The sequence below is a fragment of the Rhopalosiphum padi genome, chromosome 2 (genome assembly GCF_020882245.1).
Source record: "Rhopalosiphum padi isolate XX-2018 chromosome 2, ASM2088224v1, whole genome shotgun sequence".
NCBI classification, from domain to species: Eukaryota; Metazoa; Arthropoda; class Insecta; order Hemiptera; family Aphididae; genus Rhopalosiphum; species Rhopalosiphum padi.
Genome location: NC_083598.1, coordinates 51,985,598 through 52,007,243, shown reverse-complemented (window position 1 = coordinate 52,007,243; position 21,646 = coordinate 51,985,598). Strand labels below are relative to the sequence as shown.

The following is a 21,646-nucleotide window of genomic DNA, read 5'->3' as shown; positions in this document are numbered from 1 at the left end:
TTCAATTTTGTTAGTGTACTAGGTGTGATAAAACGACAGCTGTTGACTTGCATCGCCGCGTGCCCGCGTATTATTTTATCGTTGCATTTCTACTCGAACACATTGTTCTTGGTTTCTTGTTTGCTTATAAGAAAGTTTATTTGTCTTTGTGCGCATGCGTACGTAGTAGGTACGCCAAAAAAAATGAGAAATAATATTTCCTGAAATTAATTGCATTAACTGTAGTGTAATAGGAAATTAGGAAATCGCTCTCAAGTATTTAATTTATTTAATACTATCTAATATTTGTATAGTATAGAATGATTCACAAGAAAAAAAATCATAATCTGACTTTAATACCTCTATCAGTAACAATTTAAAAGATGATTGGAAAACTTATATTTTATGTTCTGTCTTTTGTCATCATGGTTATACACAAGCATAATAAAAAATCAAATCTAGGGTTTAGATGTAAATATGTAATAACTTAACTAATCATAATGAAAGATGACTTCGTGGTGGAAAATATGTTAGTAGTATTATAATCTTTGAGAGACAAAACTAATAAAAATACATAAAAATGTAATTAGGTACCATAAAACTTGGTGATATCACAACAACAACTTTGTTGAATTTTTTTTTTAAAGGTAAAAAAATATATAAAAAAGTATAAGATTTGTAATCATTTGAAAGATATGATATTATAAATAAATGCTAAGAAAATTAAATTAAAGCACACTTCTTTTGTTTTTAATGTATTTATTTAGCGAGCATTTATTCTGTGCAAGCATAAATTTCCATTCGAATGTTTGAAAATGTTCGAATAATGAAGTCCTATTGCATTTTAATTATTTTTTTTAACATAGATAAATATTCTAAGAAATTTGACTATCAAACTATTTTATAGTTATACCAAAGATTCACTCTAGGTATAGCCATAGGGAATTTAAAAGAAAACTTTTCAAAAATAAATTTTTATTATTACGTATTATAACTGTAAGTAAATATTTTGATTAATTAATGATCATCGTATATTTTAGTTGTGATGAGACTAAGCTAACTCTTTAACATTTTTGTAAGTGATTATAAGTTCTTATAAGCCCTCTTGATTTCTTCTATATATGGTGGTAGGGGGTACCAAACAAGTTTCACATGTGTAATTGGCCTGTGATCAAGACGTATTATGTTTATGTATGTTACACATTTATGTATTATACTCGTGTCTCGTCCTATAAATTATAATATTGTATTGTATTAAATAAAATTATTAATTAACAAAAAATCACATTGTGTTTGTTGTTCTCCAGACCTCGGGACTGTCGGCGGAAGTGACAGCCTCTTCTTCGGCCGACTTAGCTGAAATCGAACAAATCGTCAAAGATAGAATGGTGAATTTTGAGAGTGAAAATTGTTGTGTAGACTGCAGTCGTTATAGATTATATAAATAAATAAATAGAAATATTTCTTAGTGTTTAATGTTGAGTTTGTGTGTGCAATCACAGTAATATAGTAATTTAATTACGCACGGCTTATATTTTTATGTTTTAATTTCTTCGTTTTTGTTGTTTTGTATTCGTGTCTGAATTCTTGATCATTTTACAGGAACAACACACTACCACCGCCGCAGCTGCCGCCGCCGCCGCCTCCTCCTCCGCTTCTTCGTCCGTTTCTATCGCCACTCCTACCATCTTCCCCTCCGACAAGATGACTGGTGAGTCGAGACTGAAAAACGACGATGTTGAGTGTGAAGAGGCGCTACATAAACGGGAATACGTTATGAGAGAGCTAGTCGAGACCGAACGGGATTATGTCAGAGACCTGTCGTTAGTGGTTGAAGGCTACATGACTGTGATGAGAGATCCCGAAGCAGCCGGCTGTGACATCCCCATGCCTGACGACTTGAGGTCTGGCAAAGATAAAATGATCTTCGGTAACATCGAACTTATTTACGAATGGCACAGAGAGTGAGTAATTTTAATGTATTTGAGTATCATGTAGTAGATTAAAATATATAATATATATTATTATTATCATAGTAAACAATTTATTTTTTTAATTATATATTATTTAAATTGTTTTTTTTATCGTTCTTATTCATTTATGTCTTTTATAAGTATTATTTCTATGTACTGATTATGACTAACCATATTATAATTTTAAATTCAACAAATAATTGTTAAGATGTTAATATTATTTATTGTAAAATGTCTTTAATTCTTAATTTTATCATTTAGTTGTTAATTAAATACATTTTCAGATTGTAGTGAATTTGATTTTTTCGGTACTTTCATTGTATAATTTTTACTTTTTTTACAGCGTATTTTTGGCGGCTGTTGAGCGATGTCTCACCCGACCGCACGAGCTCGGCAAACTGTTCAAAAAATACGAACGCAAGCTTTTAATGTACGTGGTTTACTGTCAAAACAAGCCAGTTTCCGAGTATCTCGTTTCTGATCACAATGACTATTTTGAGGTAAAACTTTTCATAAATAAATTTTAACGTATTTACGTTCGAGATAAATGTTAATTTTAGATACAAAGTCATCTCTTGTCCTAATCGCCTCGTTCCCACGCCCGGGTCCTCACTTCTTTGGTTATATGTTATATCGTAGTTGGGTATCCATAAATTGTAAAGACAGTCGTAAGTGCGTATAGGTACATTGCAGCAGTGTGCAAAACTTTTAAATTCTAAATTAAATATTTACGATTTCCCGATTAATGACATAATTCTGAACAATCTTTAAATTAGTTCGGTTTTAAATAAAACACTATACAATTTTGAAATATTATTCCTGTTCAACTATTAGTTTTTTTGAAAATGAATTCAAGTTATACTGGAGTTTTCTATTGTAATAATATCTATAATAATAATGCAATATAAATGAAACTGTTTAGACATGAATATGTAATTGGTCATAGTCTAACTGAAACTTGAAAAATGCTTTTTTATAGCATTTGTTACTATAATCAACGCATTACGTTGTAAATAATATATAATTATAATTATTTCTTTGCTATTTTAAAGAAACATTCATGATCAAATGGCTTTCCAATAGCCTCATATGTGCAAAACCGACCAAATATATTTTTTTATTAAAAATATTAATTTTATTTTTCATATTTTTATTTCTGCTAGCAACGAGAGAGTACTTTATTTGTATGAGAACCGTTAGGTCATTTGAAAGCGGGACAATGACTATATAACAATAAATTATTTAATTAATCGTAATGTTGTCAATGGTTAAACCAAAAATAAGACAGTCTAAATCATATGTTTTAATTTATAACCATATATTTTTGTCTATAATCTAACCTTTGCTTTATCGTTTCTTGTAGGAAATGCGTCAGTTCCTAGGTCACAAGCTCCAGCTAAGTGACATTCTCATCAAACCTGTGCAGAGGATTATGAAATACCAACTGTTGTTGCGAGACATGTTCAAGTATACAGAGCGGGCCAAACTGGCAGACGAGATGGAAGCCCTACGGCAGGCTATGCACGTCATGCAAGTAGTTCCCAAAGCAGCCAACGACATGATGGATGTTGGTCGGTTGCAAGGTTTCGACGTGAGTACACAATATTAATACCGCCAAATACCTGGTAAAACCCACATTCCAAAATACAAGATGGTTATTTTAACACTGCTCTTTAATCTCATTCTTGGCAAATATATATTTTTCTTAATAGACTTTTTCACTTAACTTTAATTTATTAAGAGTATTTAAAAAAAAAAAAATATTTTATTTTGTCGTTACCTTAACTAACTAGTTAACTAACCTAACCCTATATTGCTGAGTACCGGTTTGAAATTCGATAATTTAATAAAAATATTTTGTTTTTAAAATTATATTTTATTGTTATTTAAAAAAATATAAATATCTTGAAAAAATAATAATGACAAAAAATAGTGAAACAATAACTTTTTAAAAAAAAAGTTGTTGCAATGAATTAAAACTATATGTGAAAATATATTATTTTAAATCAACACACGTTTTTTGAGAAAATGGCAATATTACAGGAAAACAATTTATGGGGTTATATAATATAAGTTATATAGTAAGATCCTCACCTCTAATTACATATCAGAATTATTTTTTAATGATACAATAACCGCTTTGTACAACGGTTTCATGACTTAAACCCAAATTTCAGGGGTAATAATACTTTCTCAACAAATTAATTCTTTTGAAAAATGTAAGTCACGTACAATTCTTATATTTTATTCTGCTTTTATTTTTCCTATCCTTTTAAATAATGATATAGGAATAAACCACTATAGAAAATCGGTCTACAAATCAATGGAAATCATTGAAACTCTGCAATCTGGTGTACAAAATGTTTTATAGTGGTTTACCCACCTATAATGATTTACGTGTTTGGCCATAATACAATAAAAACAAGACTGTATAGTAGACTCCCAATTACCGCTTTGTTATAGGGCAAAATTACCGCTCAGGGTAAGCTGCTGTTGCACGGCATGTTGACGTGCGCCGAGGGCCCCAGCTGCAACCCGAACCGAGTACCACCACACAGGGACCTGCACGTATTCCTGTTTGAACAGAGCATAATACTCAGCGAAGAAATGCGCAAGAAGGCGCAGTTTAGCAGCCCGGTGTATGTTTACAAGGCGCACATACAGGTACACAATCGTCTAGGATATTTTTTCACATATAAAAATTGAATACATTTTTCTTTTTACAAAAAAGATACTATTTCATGATATGGAAACTATTTTTTTTTACACTTTATAAAATAAATTTTAAAAAATTCATCTATTGGACACTTTTTGTGAATTTTTTCAGCTCATATTTCATGCAATGTGTAATATTTTTGTCTCTATTTAGATACAATAAATTACTTTTATTAAAATTTTGTTATATTTTATATTACCAAGACCAACTTAGAAAAACTTGTATTTGTTAATTTATATACACATTTAAATAAATGAAACAGTCTTAACAATTTATAACGAAAATAATATTAGTTTGTAAATGTTTTTATTATAATGTATGAGTTACATTATGTGTGATTAGATTACATATTGTTTTATTATCATACTAACTTCTATTTAAATTTATAAAACTTTATAATTTCATAAAATTAATTTAAAAAAAGAGATAGGCAAGTGGATACTACTTTGTTCTACATTAGATTTCAAATAGGTCACTGTAATGGATGTGTTAAATTTGAATTAAATGATTTATCATTGTGTATAAAAAACAATTCTAAGCGGATGGTTCTATATCACCAAGTATATTTCATCATATGTTTTTTTTTATTTATTCATCCTTTAGTCATTTATTTTACTTTCAGCATTACGGTAAATTGATATAATTTTTTTCCAAAATATTGCATTCAATATATTATTAGTATTTAATTATTATCATAATATACTCGTATATTTATTTCATATTATATCAACTTAAATAATTCAACATTTAATAACATAATATTCCTGTAAATAACGTAAAAGATTTAAAATAGGTTCATAGTATAAATAAATTATATCTTTTTTTTTTTTGTTTCCGAAATATTTTTAATATTCCAAAAGGTGATAACAGACAGATAAAAACACACATCATTGTAAAATCAATACATTTATCCGCTCCGCTCAACATTTAAAAAAATGTATATTATTTTTAACTTTTTATTAGGCTTATAGAAATGAAAACTTATTGTAAGGTAGTATTAAATCAACACTTCAAGTGAAAAAATACCAGTTATATTATATTAGGAGGTTATAATTTCTCAAGATCTGCCAGCAGTATAATAACATAATAATAATGTATGCTATATTATAGTAGAACAATATTTAAATTGTAGCATTACACATAGATATAGTGTGATGCAAAATTTTAACGCTTATTTCATATCACATCTTGAAAAAATATATTCATACTTAATGAATTGTTTTCATATTTTATGTAGTATGAAAATAAGCTATCCATATCCTGATAAATATAGTCAACTTTTCATTAACCAACTTGATGAATTCGGCTGCGCTACGTATGTCGTATGTGTTCTGATCTAACCTATATTGATGCGTTTCAGGTGAACAAAATGACTCTGGATGAGAGGCACGGTTCGTCCAGTAGTAACTCATCCGACGACTCATCAGATGGGTCGTTTATTATCAAATCCACCGACCCCAAGAGGCCGCCGCTGTGGTTTGTGTGTCATGCGCATAGTGCCGAATCGCGTGCTGAATGGTTGCAAAACCTCAGGCAAATACTACAGACTCAACAAGACTTCCTGAAAGCCATACAATCGCCCATAGCGTATCAAAAAGAACAGACGAAGGAGGCCAGTTAGTTGGCAAAGTATGTCACGACGAATAAATAAAATGAAAAATATTAAATTACTATTCTACTATATCGTCGATTGTGATGATTTAGTACGATTGTGTTCGGCACATTGACAATTTAAGTCTGATCATGTCCCCAAGCAGATTAAATATTATTATAATTATTATTATATTATAATTATCAAGACGACATTCCTATTTTACATTATCTTTTAAATTTTTATCTAAGTAGTTTTTAAACATAATCGAAGAAAATAACACTATTTGTTTTTACATTTAAGATACCATCGATTAAATATAATCATCACTTGAGATTGACTTAACTTTAGAGCTTTCTAGAGGATATATATATTTATGTATTATTTTAATATTTTCTATGAAAACATCGATTTTCAAGAAAGAAATCTCAGTATAGACAACGATTACATACAAGTAATTTGTTTAATGTTCCATATAAACATCTTGAGGTTCTTTTTTTTTTTTAAGGGTCTAGTCAAATGTTTATTTAGACTAATTTATATTTTATAACTTTTTTTTTACTGTAATAATTCTTATTGTTTATAAATCCCGTGCAGTCTCGTACAATATTATTATTATTATTATTAAAACATAAAATATTTATATATTTAATATTATAGACAGTACTTGTATAATATAAACATTATTATAATGTCTAATAATATTTAGTTAAAAAAAAAGAAAGATTACTAGTGTACTCTTAATATTCAATAGTGATGGTCCAATATTAACGATTATCATATCGATGCCTTATATTATAAGATTCTATTGTTATTGTATCAAAACCAATATCTAACAGACACCAGATAATTAATATTAAATTATTATATTTATTAAATATGTATACATTTAAAACACGAATAATGTGAGTGAATGGGTCTCCGGTAGATGATATGTCATTGCCGTACTCTTATTAAAAACTAAGGTTGTGTATGTTCGATTTTGTGTAATATTTTTTTTTATTATTTTAATTTCATTAATATTATTATAATTATAATTATTATATTTTTGTTTGCCAAAATTTAATGCACAAACTGTTGATTGTAAGTTATGATGACATTATGTTTGTATATATAATATTGAAGAACAATAATAAAACAAAAATTGTTGTTTTTTTTTAAGCCTGTTGTTTTTATTTTACTTTGAAATCTTTTGTAATATTAATCATTACTATTTATTTATTTTGTTATAGTAATACTGTGATATGATAACGGTAATAATACAGTAATTGTAGCGGCAAGAGGATAGCTGTTTAGAGGTAATGCTAGAAAATATTACTAATACGTCATTTTTATTATATATCTACTGTATTAGGTATAAAGATTTTTCTATCTGATATTATTTCAAAACATTTCTAGTCGCTATTTATTAATTGTATTTTACTGAATCAAATTAACGAACTTATAAATGGACGGTTTTTATAGATAAAAGATTGAGACTTAAAAATACCAACTACTTTTTAAAAGATTAAAACTTATTTTATGACTTAGGCCCTTTCCCATTATATCTCACGATAATATGTATTTTATATGGATTATAACCTTTAGAATTCTGATGTATTATTTTTGGGAGCATACACTTTCCCAACATTTAATTTTCCGACAATATCAAGTTTTATTATGAATAAATCAAAAATTCAATAAAATATTATATTATTTACTATTTAATGTTGCGTTCAAAATCAATTTTTTAGACAATTTATTATAAAATTTGTCTCAAAAATTAATAATAATAAAAAAAATTATGAATAAAATAGTTCACTATATTTACAGTTTAATGTTATGAGCAATTCCTCTTAGAAATCATAAATTTGAACGATTTTCCCTGTCATTTATAATTACACCAATACGTTTTTCTCGTTCAGCATATTCATTGCGAGTTGGAGTATGTGTGCTCTTCCACGAATTATATCTATATCTTCGGTTCTACGTTTCGTTTGAATTTGCTGTTTTTCAATTTATTCGATAATTGTGTAAAAACCAACATAACATTTACCAATTTCAAAACACTTGTGTCAATCTTCTACGCGATATTGAAAATCTTATCGAAAATAACAGTTTAGTTCGTGACCGACAACACAATGGAATTTTATTTATCTACTTCATTACTTTATGTAGAATTTTACTTAATACTCAGTGTCTTTTATAACATAGAACGATATTATCGATAATAAAATATTTGTCTGATTTTGGTGTTTTTTTTTAATTAGTGTATATTATTATTACGTATTAATAAATAATAATAAAATATTCTATAATAGTATTACGCATTGTTAAAATACATAAAATGTATTGTCGGGTAAAAGTAGTGTTGGATAATTGAGGTATCGGGCAAACAATCGGACACATTATTTTTTTAGCATTGAACACAATATTATAACTTTTTTTCTCCTAGACGAGGATGTATAAATTAGGACAAATTAATGAACTTGTGTAACTCATTAAATTAATTTAATAAAGACAAAATTAAGTTGAGTTCATTAAAAGTTAACTTGTATATTTTTAATAAATTCCTTAAGATAAAAATTAATGAATAAACAAAACTAGCAAACTTGAAACCATAGACTTCCTGAGCTGGAATTATAACGGGCTTAAATAGAATTCTTGCCTTCAAAATAAATGAATATTTATATTTTAAAATTAGCAATCATGGAGTAATCAACTTTATATTTTAATCAAAAAAAACATATCATTGATAAATCAATAGGTACATTCATTTCTCTGCTAGGGATCTAACATAATAATATAATAATAATAATTAATGTATTATTATAAAAGCATCACATTTATTATTATTATTAACTCATAACTGTAAGTCAATACCGATTTATAGGTGCCTAAATATTTAAATGTTGAAGTTGTTTTGATTTTAGATTCTAAGCGGAAAAATGAATGTATTGATTTTACAATAATGTTTTAGTGTATGTGCGTGTGCTGGATTTATAGTAGAAAAATTCTTTGATTTTCAACTTAAATTTTTTTTTGTTTCTTTTTGGCAACATTATCGGCACAAAATAATTCAACTAATTCGTACTACTAATAGTAAAATAATTAATTACTTAATAGAAATAATAAATAAAACATAATATAATTTTTCGTGTATGCAACTCATACCGAGATTCACTCGATGCCTACTGTACCTATTATAGCAGAGCGATTTATTAGTTTTAGTCCATAATTTGCTATCAAAAATCATCCTTAATTAGTTAAATTATTAAGATAAATGCCCCTCAAATGTCATATAATATATAAATAGTTTTAGTTTAAAATTTACATTTAGAGTATAGATTAGCATTTCCTTAAAAAAAAAAAAAAATAAACGATCTAACTTCTAACCAAACTCATTTCTGTACGTCAAAAGCTCAGATTTTTCTACTATATTTTATGTGGAAATCTCACACAAGTCACAGAGAATATGATTTATAGAATGATAATGGTAAAAATTAACTAAACGATTTCTCATAAAAATGATTCAAATAATGTAACTAATATAATAATATATAATTGTATATACAGATCTCCAAAATAACGTTATATTATATAGTTGTATATTGGTATTTGGTATTATATCTATTTACTGTTCTGCGTGTTTATTGAATTTAACATTCGATTGCTGTGTATGTATTTTCAATAAATGTATTTTACAATATTTTTTATCATGGCATAAAAAAATGTTACATAACGTATTTTGTTTTACTAGCAACAAATTATACTACGATAGAACAGGTATATACATATGTATGTCACAAATTAATTTTTATCGACTTAATTTTTTATATGTACCTATACTTATAAAATGTTAAATGATTTAAACTCGATATTATTTTATTTATTCGTAATAGATCAACATTCAAATTTTCAAAACATAATTTTAGGACTCGGTCACGGTTGTCAAACCTCATATTATTTTTAGCAAAAATCATTGGCGAATAGACCTTGTCTAAGTAGTACGACTCTTTTTGTATTTTGTATTTTGAAGTGTTAATAGAAAAGAAAGGCTGTATTCAATATCGTATTAGGCTACTCTAAGACCATAATAACTAATAAAGAACCAACAGACTTGTATATTATTATTTATTTACAATAGTTAAATGCAAATGTATAGCTAGTACTGCCTAGTAGATAGTTAAAACATTATGATTAATGTATAATAAATTACCATTGATAATTAACTAAAAATACAAATCTCGATGTCGATAAATAGATACATATTCTATCATCCAATGCAAATTTAAATTTAAAGCATAAAAATAATTTTAAATACCTAAATAATACTAAAAAAATCCATCTAATTGATAATAAAACTGTATAAAAAGAAAATTATGTTTAGAATTATTTATGTAATGGTTAATTATCATTTATCACACATTTCTTTATCATTGCATTAACTACAAAGACATAACATATGAAATTAAAAAAAAAAAATCACGCGCATCACACGATGCACCCATACAGAGTGTTCATTTATCATTTAATAGTTGTCGTCTTGGTAAGGTTATGTGTTTTAAGAATACATTTTAATGTTCCTTAATGACAACATAATTTTTTTATTTACCCAAAATATATGTATAATACATAGTTTTTATGAATAAAAATATTTTCAAGAACATATAATATATATATTATATACTCAATACTAATTGAGAATATGAGTAGAGTATATGAGAGAATAAAAGTCTATAATATTATGCCTTCTATAATGTTATTCATTATTTTCGTATTCTGATTTATTATGATTGTTAACTACGTGGCCCACATCTGACGTCAGTAATGTGGCAAATAATAAGGGAGGTAGGTATAGGTGTTTAATTTCGGAAATTTGATCCTTCATCTATTGTCGGATATCGATTGGGTCAATTTTTTTTTAAGGTAATCATCTATACTCAGTATAACTCTAATCTATACTATAACTACAGAACTTAATTTGATTGAATTTTAAAATGAATAATGTGTATATCATAAATTTAGGTATCTATTTATGAAATCATTAATATTATTGTTTTAAAATATAGATAACGAGTCTCATTTACAACATGATGAGATGTGACTGATTGTGTTTAATTTAAATGACATGAAATGTACAAAATACCCTATATGCTATTACATGTTATGTTTTAAAATACAAATTAGGGTAATCGGGTTTCATGCGTTGTTTGTTGATAAATATTCCCGTATTTTTAGCTATTTATGATACCATAATATTTTGTAATCACAATAAATGTCGAGTGCAGTATACGTACCTAACTTTTACCAAGTGTACATTCAGATAGTCTACGGTAAACGTTATGACATACCCTTAATAAACACATGTTACTTCTAAATAACTTACTTAAATTGCTTATACTTGTATACCCTGGAAAAGCAAACAATGAATGGCACAGACCAAATACAAACATTAACTATATAGACACTAAAATTAAATTAAATTATTATTCTCTAAGTTTTCTTATCTCAAATATGTTCTATGTTTATTTTTATTTTTAATAATATATTATATTATTAATATTGGTCTAAATAAAAAGTCAACGGCCATCTCAGAGAAAACATTATCTAAATACTAATGCGTTTAATAATCGTATGGGGTAGGTATTCGTACATCGTAGAACGTTTCCAATTTTCACGAATGAACAGGGCATACAGAAATAATGATAATTTAGTTAAAATAATGTGTCTGTAAGATATTATAATAATAATATGATTATGAATCATGTTTATGTGGCTTAGAAAATGCACGATAAAAATATTTTTTCAGTTGAGCGATAATTTGTAAAAATATAAGTCACATCTACAAATCATCAGCTATTCAGCTATCTGCTACCATATAGTTCGTTATTGCAGGGAATTAGTAAAATATTATTATTCACATCATTTGACATAAAAGTCATCGTCTCCGTCGTATAGTGTAACACAATATAATATAATAGTATAATGCAGAAAATATAGGTACGTAAAAACTTATTTCAATAGCCGGTACCATTTGAACGATCCTGTATACTGTATATTGGTAAATTCATATATTATGTAAATCTAATACAGGTGTACATCACTCTATCGATAACGATCGTTTTAGTTATTATAGGCGTACTTTCGGTCAAGCGATAATCAGTTTTTCATTTCGTTGCGAACTCGCAGTAACGGTTTTTGTCTATTCTCTGAAGTTACAATAAATAATATTACTAAAACATCATCGCAATCTCAAACAGACCATTATAAATTATAAAATATTATACATGGTTATATTTTAAAGGTCACTTTCTTTTTTGAAAATGTTTTTTCAAGTAAGTGCACACACGTTACACATACACAAATACATATACGTACGGAAGACTATTGCTTAATATAATATACCATTTTATAGATTTGACTTTTACGAGTTACTGTTACAAGAAGAGCTGTAGTGAGGCCTACTAGTGCTCTTGGCTATTCCGTCCTTGTAAATTTATTGTTAACCCCCATACATACACTTTTACTCGGTCTCAATAAGATGTAAATGTTAAATGTTAATTTAAATTTTTTTTTAATTATTGGTTTTTAAATGTGTCTATAAACTAATATTATTACATTATTTAAATTCAAATTTTTCGATAAAAATAAAATTCAACAAGTGATAATAGCGACCTAAGCAACCTTTAAATACCTACCTATTAGATATTTTCGTTCTTAAATAAAAATATTTTATTAAACCTAGATTATAAATTTATAACTTATAAGTAAATTTATTTAATTTTGTATATTAATAGTGACAATAATCAACAACTCACCGTAAAATTTCATTTAGAACTTCTTTTCAGGAATTTTAAAATATAAATGGGTAGGTATTCATCATATCTACCAATAAATATGAATGTATTGTCGGGAGTTAATTTTTGAATCCTTTATCTAACATTAATTATTGTATCATTGTATTCAATAACAATAATGTAAATCAATTTTCAAATTTTTATTATCACTTAGCGTAATTATATTATAACGTCATATAGTTTATATCAAATGTATTTTGTAATATTTGTATTTGTATACTATACCTACATTGTGTATTATTATTTTAATTTCTTTGATCAGATAGATGGGAACAAAAAATAAAACACGCTTGGAATGATATTTATATAGTTATATAGTAGGGCGAGCGCAATCGTGTTACACCCCTTTAATGTAGGTACTTTAAATATAAATAATATATTTTTGACAATCCTCAGGAATCGTGCAATAAATTGTTTTTCAATAAATTATTTTTTATGTTAAAAGGTAATAAACATAATATTGTTGCGGGCGTTGGGGCTGTATATTTTTTTCTTGGATCCTTGGCGTACTAGAAGAATCGAAAATGTCATAGATGATAATCAATGAACCTTTTATATTTTTTGGTTTACTGGCTTCATATTATATGATATATATTTTTTATTTTTTTCGCAGGTTTCAATAATAATCGGGATTTTTATTATCGCCACCAGTAACTTAGTAAACTCGATCACTGCTAGTGCGAATATATTAGCGTTCTTCCCGCTGCCAATTTCCAGCCATTTTTCCGGTTTCAATCCACTATTCTTGGAATTGGCGAACCGTGGTCACCGCGTGACCGTAGTCACTCCGTTTTATCCAAAGGATGACGTCCCGGCCACTTACCGACACGTACCCATTCCTAACGGTATGCAATATATATATTGTGGATAATATTATGCATAATTAATTACTCGTTATGACAAGTGTTTTATACGATTGCGTATTACCCTTTTCAGTATTACAATTGCGTACATTTTCCTACCTAAATTATTCTATATTAGTTTTATTTCAATAGTTGCATTTCAAATAATATTATTATTTTTTATATATATAACATAAACCTAATTGAATAATAAAAACAATAAAAATATTCTTTTTATATAACGGCTTTTCAATTAATTTACTATGTTTATTTGAAATATTAGTATTGTTATAAATAATACTAAGTATATATGTTGAGTGTTGACAACGTTGCACTCATTTTCTTATGCAATCGTAATGTGTTTAATTGTCAGGTAGAAAAATCGTACGCAATCGTGCTACTAAATGAAACAAAGGTACAAAATCGTTATCACTGGTTTTGACCCATCCAGCATTCACATTTTTAATCAAAAATAATATTATACAGAATACAGTACAAGATTTAATATTTTCCATTATTTCCCGATGATAATGTGTAGCCAGCTATCCTAATAATGTGGACTTGTGTGGAAAAAATATCAATAAACTAAAATTATATTAAAATCAGTTATACAGAGCAGAAGTCTCCCGCCTACAGCTCGCGTTTTTGAACCAGTCCGTCAAACTAAATTTTGTTTTGAAAATAATTATTAATTTATTAATTTTTTCATTTGGTGTTATTCATAAAAACTTATTAGTTATTATATATGTAGTCATACTTATATACCAATGCTGGCAATACTAGCTAATAATAGAAAAACCTATCGATCACATTTATGATTTATCTGACATGCAGCGTACTCACTACTCACGCAGTTGCGCGTTGGCCCACGATGAAAAAACGTATCTCAAATTTGGTCCGCCTTAAAAAAAAAGTTGGAGAACCCTGATATAGAGGATGGTTAATATAGAATGGGATTTATTTAGTAACGGATTTAAAATATATAATTATTTTATGTGGCATAGTGAAAATCCATAGAATCAGCAATCCAATGGATATCCGCAATGCATATCGGGTGAGCAATATGATTAACGTTCAGCGATCCTTGATGAAAATGGTCGAGAGAACTCTGGTGCTGAATGAGACTCGTTCGTTTCTCAACAACACTCGGAATTCCTTTGATCTGGTGTTGGTTGAATGTTGGTACTCAGACGTTTACCTGGCGTTGGGTCATAGGTAATAACTAATAATATTTATAATTGTTTTGCAGTTGTATTAACTATTAAATAGGAAATTTAAATGGAATAACGTAATAAATCAGCGTTGATCTTTCACTTTTTGGTGTTCGGGTAAAATTCAATCTTATCACAATAAAGTTTTGATATATTTCAAGATTTTTAATTATTTTAAATATTCTTTTAATCGCCAGACTTTTTTTACTAAAAAGTATTTATATAAATAAAGACATCAAACAGAGTAGTCAAAACTATTGAATAGCAAATTATAATAATTTTGAATATTATTATAGGTTGAATATTTTGCTCAAATAATCAAAAGTAATAAATAGGCCTAATTTGAGAAAAAATTAAGCAGGCAATAATTTTAGTGAAAGTTTGACAGCTGATGCAACACGTTATCATACATTTTTTTCTGATTAGGGAACTCTACTGTATTTCAAATTAATGACTTAAATTTAAAATTATTTAATAATTAATAATACCACTAAAGTAGTCTTTTCTAATAATAACCTGAAATGGCAAATGCCCATACTCGGTCCATAATGTAATATGAACAGTTGTATGTCCGTGCAGTCGCTGTGATATTGCGTCATACTTATTTATTAGTTAGGAATTTGAATTATGCTATCATAATAATTAATTAATATAACTTGACGAGGCATAATATAAAGTGGCCTACCATAGGGATAAGTATTTAAGAGGACGTAACACCCACACGATAGTTCTTACAAATGTGTATAACATATCAAATTTTACATTCATAATAAGAATAACAAATTGCAGTATTCTGAGTTTTAGTTTTAAAATAAGACTGAATAATTTACCTTTTATAAAATTTAAACATAAGATTATTATCTAGGAATCAAAGTAATCTCAGAAGCTTTAAGAATAATTCAATTTGAAAATCCGTTACTTTAACATACTCGTTCTTATAGCTAATGTTTTACCTTGTCGATAAAACATTTTCTGTGAAATATTATTTAATATGTATAGCGTATGGTTTCCACCACCTATTTGCACCTATGCATTCACAGGATGACTCGATCAAAGGTTATTTTTTTAATTATCCTGTATCATAATATTTTGTGATGACTGTGCAGATATAACGCTCCGATAGTGTGCTTGACTCCGATGTCATCGTCAGTAACGCTCAGCCAATCACTGGGCTTGCCGGACCATCCTGCGTACGTGCCATCGTTTTGGCTTCGGTATTCAGATTCCATGTCGTTCAGCGAGCGCTTGTACAACACGGCGATCGTTGCTGCTGAGCTGTTTGTGGCCAAGGTTGCGTTCTGGAACGCAGATGAGCAAATGCTAGCCAACCTATATACGTACCCCGGGCACCAGAACTGCCCGCCGCTGGACGAGCTCCGCCGCGCCGTCCAACTCACGTTGGTAAACAGTCACTATTCCGTGTCATACCCCAGACCATATCCGCCAAATGTGGTACAAGCAGCCGGTATGCACATGCGGCCGAAGACGTCTGTCTCGGTCAATCAGGTAAGCTGCACGAGGCCTAACTTATAAAGACAACTGTTTTTTTTTTTTTACATTATCTTAAGTCTTTGGAAGGTACAATTAAAATGGTAAAAAAAATTAAAATAGTAAAAACTTCGGTTCTTCAAAGAAAAATAATTAAAAAAAATAATTAAAAAAATTGGCTGCATGTTAGTAGGTTACTTATTGCGTCCCAAAAAAGGTATATTTTTTAGGTAGTAAATTTTACCGGTAACTTGCGTACCGTTTTGAGGACGCATAAGTTGGCTGTATAATTATTATCGATATTATCTATATATTCTATATTATACTAAAATCAATAGTTCATAAACTATACTGCAAGGGTCACCAACTAATTTTTATGGAGGCCCATTTTGAAATTTACCATAATGGCCGCGGTCCCTAACAGTTTTAATAATTTACACACGTTAATAAATACATTTTTTTTTAAATTTGTATTTATATTGATCTATTTATGTATTTGTTCAATACAGATTAATTAAATTTATGTGTTGTAATATAAATTTTAAATGACACACTTTTAATTTTTATTTGTTTATATAGGTATTATAAAAATTTTAAAATCTACTCCGTGGATAAGGGTCTGTAAAAAAGTGTTCGTGGTTCGGATGCGAACCGCGGTCCGCCAGTTAGTGACCCCTGCTATATTGTATAATAAACATTATTTGTGTGATGGGAACAGTTCAGTTTGTAGATATAATTTATCTATACTAATCGTGGTATATAATAATAATTAGGTAAATTATGATGTGTTGTATTAATAACCATTAAAGCATTAATACTACAAAAAAAAGATTACAGAAAAAATATATTTAAAATTAGAATACTTAAAAAAAACAAATCGAAAGTTTAAAAAAATGAAATTTCTCCATTAAACTTTATAATAAACGTTTAATTTATACTATATTTGAAATGAACTATAATTATTATTATCATGGCAAAATGTAAAACATATGAATTTTATATATTGATTTGAATGATATGATGACAATATGATTTTATGAAACTATTTTTTATATTATAAATTAAAATAAACATAAATGTGTTTTTTTTAACATATTGATATCGATTATATTTTCGGGATACAATTTGGTTATAAAAAAGGGTATACTGGGACACAAATAGGGCATGACCCCTTTTGAATCCTTTTTTGCGGGACGCAATTCACCTACTGATAATACCTAATTTCGGACGCAAGTAGTATGCACCGAAATAATTACGCATATCTACATTACCTAAGCAAACAACTGCCTAGTAATAAATAATAATCGACCTTTTTAATGTTATATAATATATCATATTATATTAATTTAATTTTAAATATTGATATATACTTAATGTATTTATTAGTAGATAATTTATATAGCTAATAACTATTCAATATATTTTATGTATTTTGACAAATAAAACTTATTAGGTATTAACTTAAGAAAATACAACATATATAGTTGCCTTTTCTCAGTTAATTTTACGATTAAAAATACTACACTTATACATCATACATTATTATTATAATATTAGTAATTACTAATTACCATATAAATAGTACTTATGCAATTCTATAAATGTATTGAACGATTTAGTTCTTGGAAAAATGTATAATATTATACATATTATTATAATGTACAATGAATACTGATTTTTTTTTTTTTTGGGGGGGGGGAATAAAATAATTTATTTTTATTCTATAAAAAATGATAATGTAGATACTACTTCATTGATTGAACACTGAATTAAATAGCAAATACACAGTTTTTTAAATAGTTAATTTTGAACCAGATTTTAAATCTTCATTTTTATAACGTTCGACAGAAATTTAAAGCACTCCTCGATGGTGCGATTCATGGGGTAATCTATTTCAGTTTCGGATCGAACATAAAGATGTCAGACCTGGCGAAACGCAACGTAGAGGTGTTTGTCGAATCGTTTAGAAAGCTCAAACAAATCGTGTTGTGGAAGTGGGAAAACGGGACCATCGACAACCTACCCGACAACGTGTACATCGACAAGTGGTTTCCACAACAATACATCTTAAGTAAGTGCATAAATACTATAAATAAATATCAAACATTCGAAAATATACTGCAGGTTCCCAGACACAACCAAGCAGTACTTTTACATAAGAATTATACAACATGACAGGCACCAATTAAAATTTTTTGAGACTCACTTTAGTGGTTCAAAAAGTTTTCGGTAACATCGCGGAAGATTATATTATATATTTATCTAAAGAAAGTAAAGGCAAAATCATTAAATCAAATGCAAATTATAAAAATCTTATTTAGTTCATTAACAAAAAAAAAAAAAATTATGTTTGACCGTATTGTAGTCTATATACTATTATAATATATATGATATGAGTTTATAACATAAAATAAATATCGATTAAACGAGTGTTACACAAATTCGTACAATTGATATTATTTCATTAACTGTAAGTACAAACCGGATTAGTTATACGACGAATATTTATTTTCAAACGATGATGCATAAATTAGTGTTTGATTTAAATAATTAAATCAATAATGGCCGTAGAATCAGTATACTACAATTTTTTTCAAGTTGTTTATTTTAAATTAAAAATGTTTTAAAATAATATTACTCATTATAATAAATTATTTTTGATTTTTTTGTTCCTTGTCTGAACTGATATTATTTACAAAAAATATTAGAATTTAATCAGTTTAGTATCTTATTTTTCAATATATTTAATATTTTGTTTTTCTGTTATTAAAACAAATAAGTTATAGGCAAAATTTGCTTTTCTTAGTAATCAAAAAAATAGGTAAGGACTTTTATGGAAATATTTAAAAATGTTTATTTCTATTATCAGTTATATTAAATTATGTTAATTATAACACATAATATATAGTTATAAATGTACAACATATTTCTACAAATAAAGAGTAACTTTAAGTAATATTCTTTAAATGTAGGTATGTGTAAAAGTCAAATAATAGTATTTGTTGTAAATTGCATTATGCAAATTTTATGTTTTTAAAATCAACGGAAATATCAGAATTAGAAACCAACATTAAATCTCAAAGCTGCGGAAGTATACCTAATATTGATACTTACATATTATACACTGCATGTATGTTGGTTTACATAATATTATTTATTATTTATGATATTTTTTATTAATACAGTTATAAAAACATTGTATATTAATGTATTATTGTCCTGAAATATTGTTTCAACTAAACTTTATTATAATTTATATAATTTATGACTTTTATTAGATTAGCTACAATTATATTTGTTGGTCGATTATAACTATAATTTAGTATTCTAATTGTTTCTATTCAAAGGTCATAAGAACTGTAAGCTATTCATCACTCACGGTGGATATCATAGTCTTGTGGAAGCCCTACATAATGGTTTGCCATTGATTGGATTTCCATTTTTTACCGACCAGTATTACAATATGAGGTTTGTCACTGAAAACGGTTTCGGAATCGAAATTGCAATGGAAAATCTGAACCTCAAAGTTATCGACGATGCAATAGAAAACATTTTGTTTAATATTAGGTAAGATAATATTTAGGTTAATATACAAAAATATAATATAATAATATTATAAATGCCTACGTGAATACGTTTTTATCCAGACTTTGAAATAAAGTTGAAAATAAGTTACAACATTTGAATTAAATTGATATCTGAAGGTATTTTAATCAAATTCCTATAAAATCATTTTAGCTGTGTAATATTATATTATTGGGTACTTAATTCGTCATTGTATATAATTCAGAATAATGGATTTGTTACATTCGAATTCAATAATAAATCATTGCAGTTAAAATAATTTTTAGTATTAAAGCCAGTAAAGGGCTTGTCAGCTTCAATTTCCAAGGAAAATTTTAAAATTTACGTATTTAAATTATTATGATTATTAGTATTACAATATGTTCAACGATTTTTTACCGAAGTTATCGCTAATATTATATTACAATTGTATTATAACTATTAAATCATATATTACTGTTATTAATTAATAAGTCAATATAAAACTATCTTATACAGCGTGCAACGGTTTGAATACAGTCGTGATATAAATAGCTTAAATTGAGTTTAAATATTTTGGAAATTTAAATTTGTATAAAAATAATAACATAATATTATGTACTTGTTGGTAAACATTTTCAAGTTCCAGTGATAAATATTTTTTAATTACACAAAAATAACTAAAATTGTGTGGGGGTTAATCGTTTTTTTAAATTTAAATACTTATTATTCACCAAATTTGAACACGAACACCGAAAAAAAAAAAAATTAATTCATCTTTAAGCTTAATTAGTTGTTAAAATTTTAGTGACAACAATTTATGATGAATTTTTTGTTTACCGGATAATCAACATTTTTTATCACCACAAATAAAAAAAAAATTATTATAATTTATAGAAATCTGTATTTTCACAAATTAATTTAAATTAATGTCAAACCCAATCAAACATGGAAAAACCAAGATCTCCTCTTTTTGCAATCATTTTTTAAGATATTTATTTTCAAAACCAATTTAACCTAATTTAAGAAATAATTGTAAGTCATTAAGCTTTTACACCTTTTTTATGTGGTTATATCTGTGTATTAATAGTACGTTTTATTTCAGTTATAAGAACAACGCCCAAAGAGTTTCCAATATCTTCTTAGACCTATCAGTTTCCGCGATGGATGCCGCAGTGTTTTCCGTTGAATACTTAATCAGAAACGGTATTAACCACAATTTACCCGTGTCTACGAGCTTAAGTTGGTATCAATATTTTGTTATCGACATAGTGATTTTTATTGGTGCAATTATAGCTTTAACCACGTTTATTTTATATAAATCTATCAATTATTTAAGGAAGATGATTAATTTAAATGATAAAAAGTCGAAATAAATCTAATAGTTATATATTATATAATACAATTGTGCAGTAAATAACTTTGTAATTTGATAAATTCTTTTTTGTTAGTTTGAATGCGCTT

General features: G+C 27.2%; 2 protein-coding genes across 4 annotated transcripts in view; both read left to right on the top strand.

Annotated features, from left to right (window-relative positions):
• The window catches only part of LOC132921391 (triple functional domain protein), a 116,493-nt gene extending 109,073 nt beyond the window's left edge, over positions 1-7,420 (top strand). For 2 of the 3 annotated variants that reach the window (XM_060984397.1, XM_060984396.1), the window contains exons 30-35: positions 1,287-1,367; positions 1,582-1,943; positions 2,296-2,452; positions 3,316-3,543; positions 4,416-4,616; positions 6,029-7,420. In XM_060984397.1, the coding sequence (XP_060840380.1) occupies positions 1,287-1,367; positions 1,582-1,943; positions 2,296-2,452; positions 3,316-3,543; positions 4,416-4,616; positions 6,029-6,289 (1,290 nt within the window). In that variant the 3' untranslated portion in view covers positions 6,290-7,420. The remainder of the gene's footprint in view (positions 1-1,286; positions 1,368-1,581; positions 1,944-2,295; positions 2,453-3,315; positions 3,544-4,415; positions 4,617-6,028) is intronic. The other variant, XM_060984398.1, reaches the window with a different exon arrangement.
• Positions 7,421-12,375: 4,955 nt separating this feature from the next.
• On the top strand, positions 12,376-21,619 carry LOC132919989 (UDP-glycosyltransferase UGT4-like). Its single transcript, XM_060981967.1, has 7 exons — positions 12,376-12,576; positions 13,712-13,943; positions 14,945-15,155; positions 16,258-16,657; positions 18,488-18,710; positions 19,987-20,206; positions 21,288-21,619. The coding sequence occupies exons 1-7, from the start codon at positions 12,565-12,567 to the stop codon at positions 21,556-21,558; spliced, it is 1,569 nt and encodes a 522-aa protein (XP_060837950.1). The 5' UTR covers positions 12,376-12,564; the 3' UTR covers positions 21,559-21,619.
• Positions 21,620-21,646: the final 27 nt, after the last annotated feature.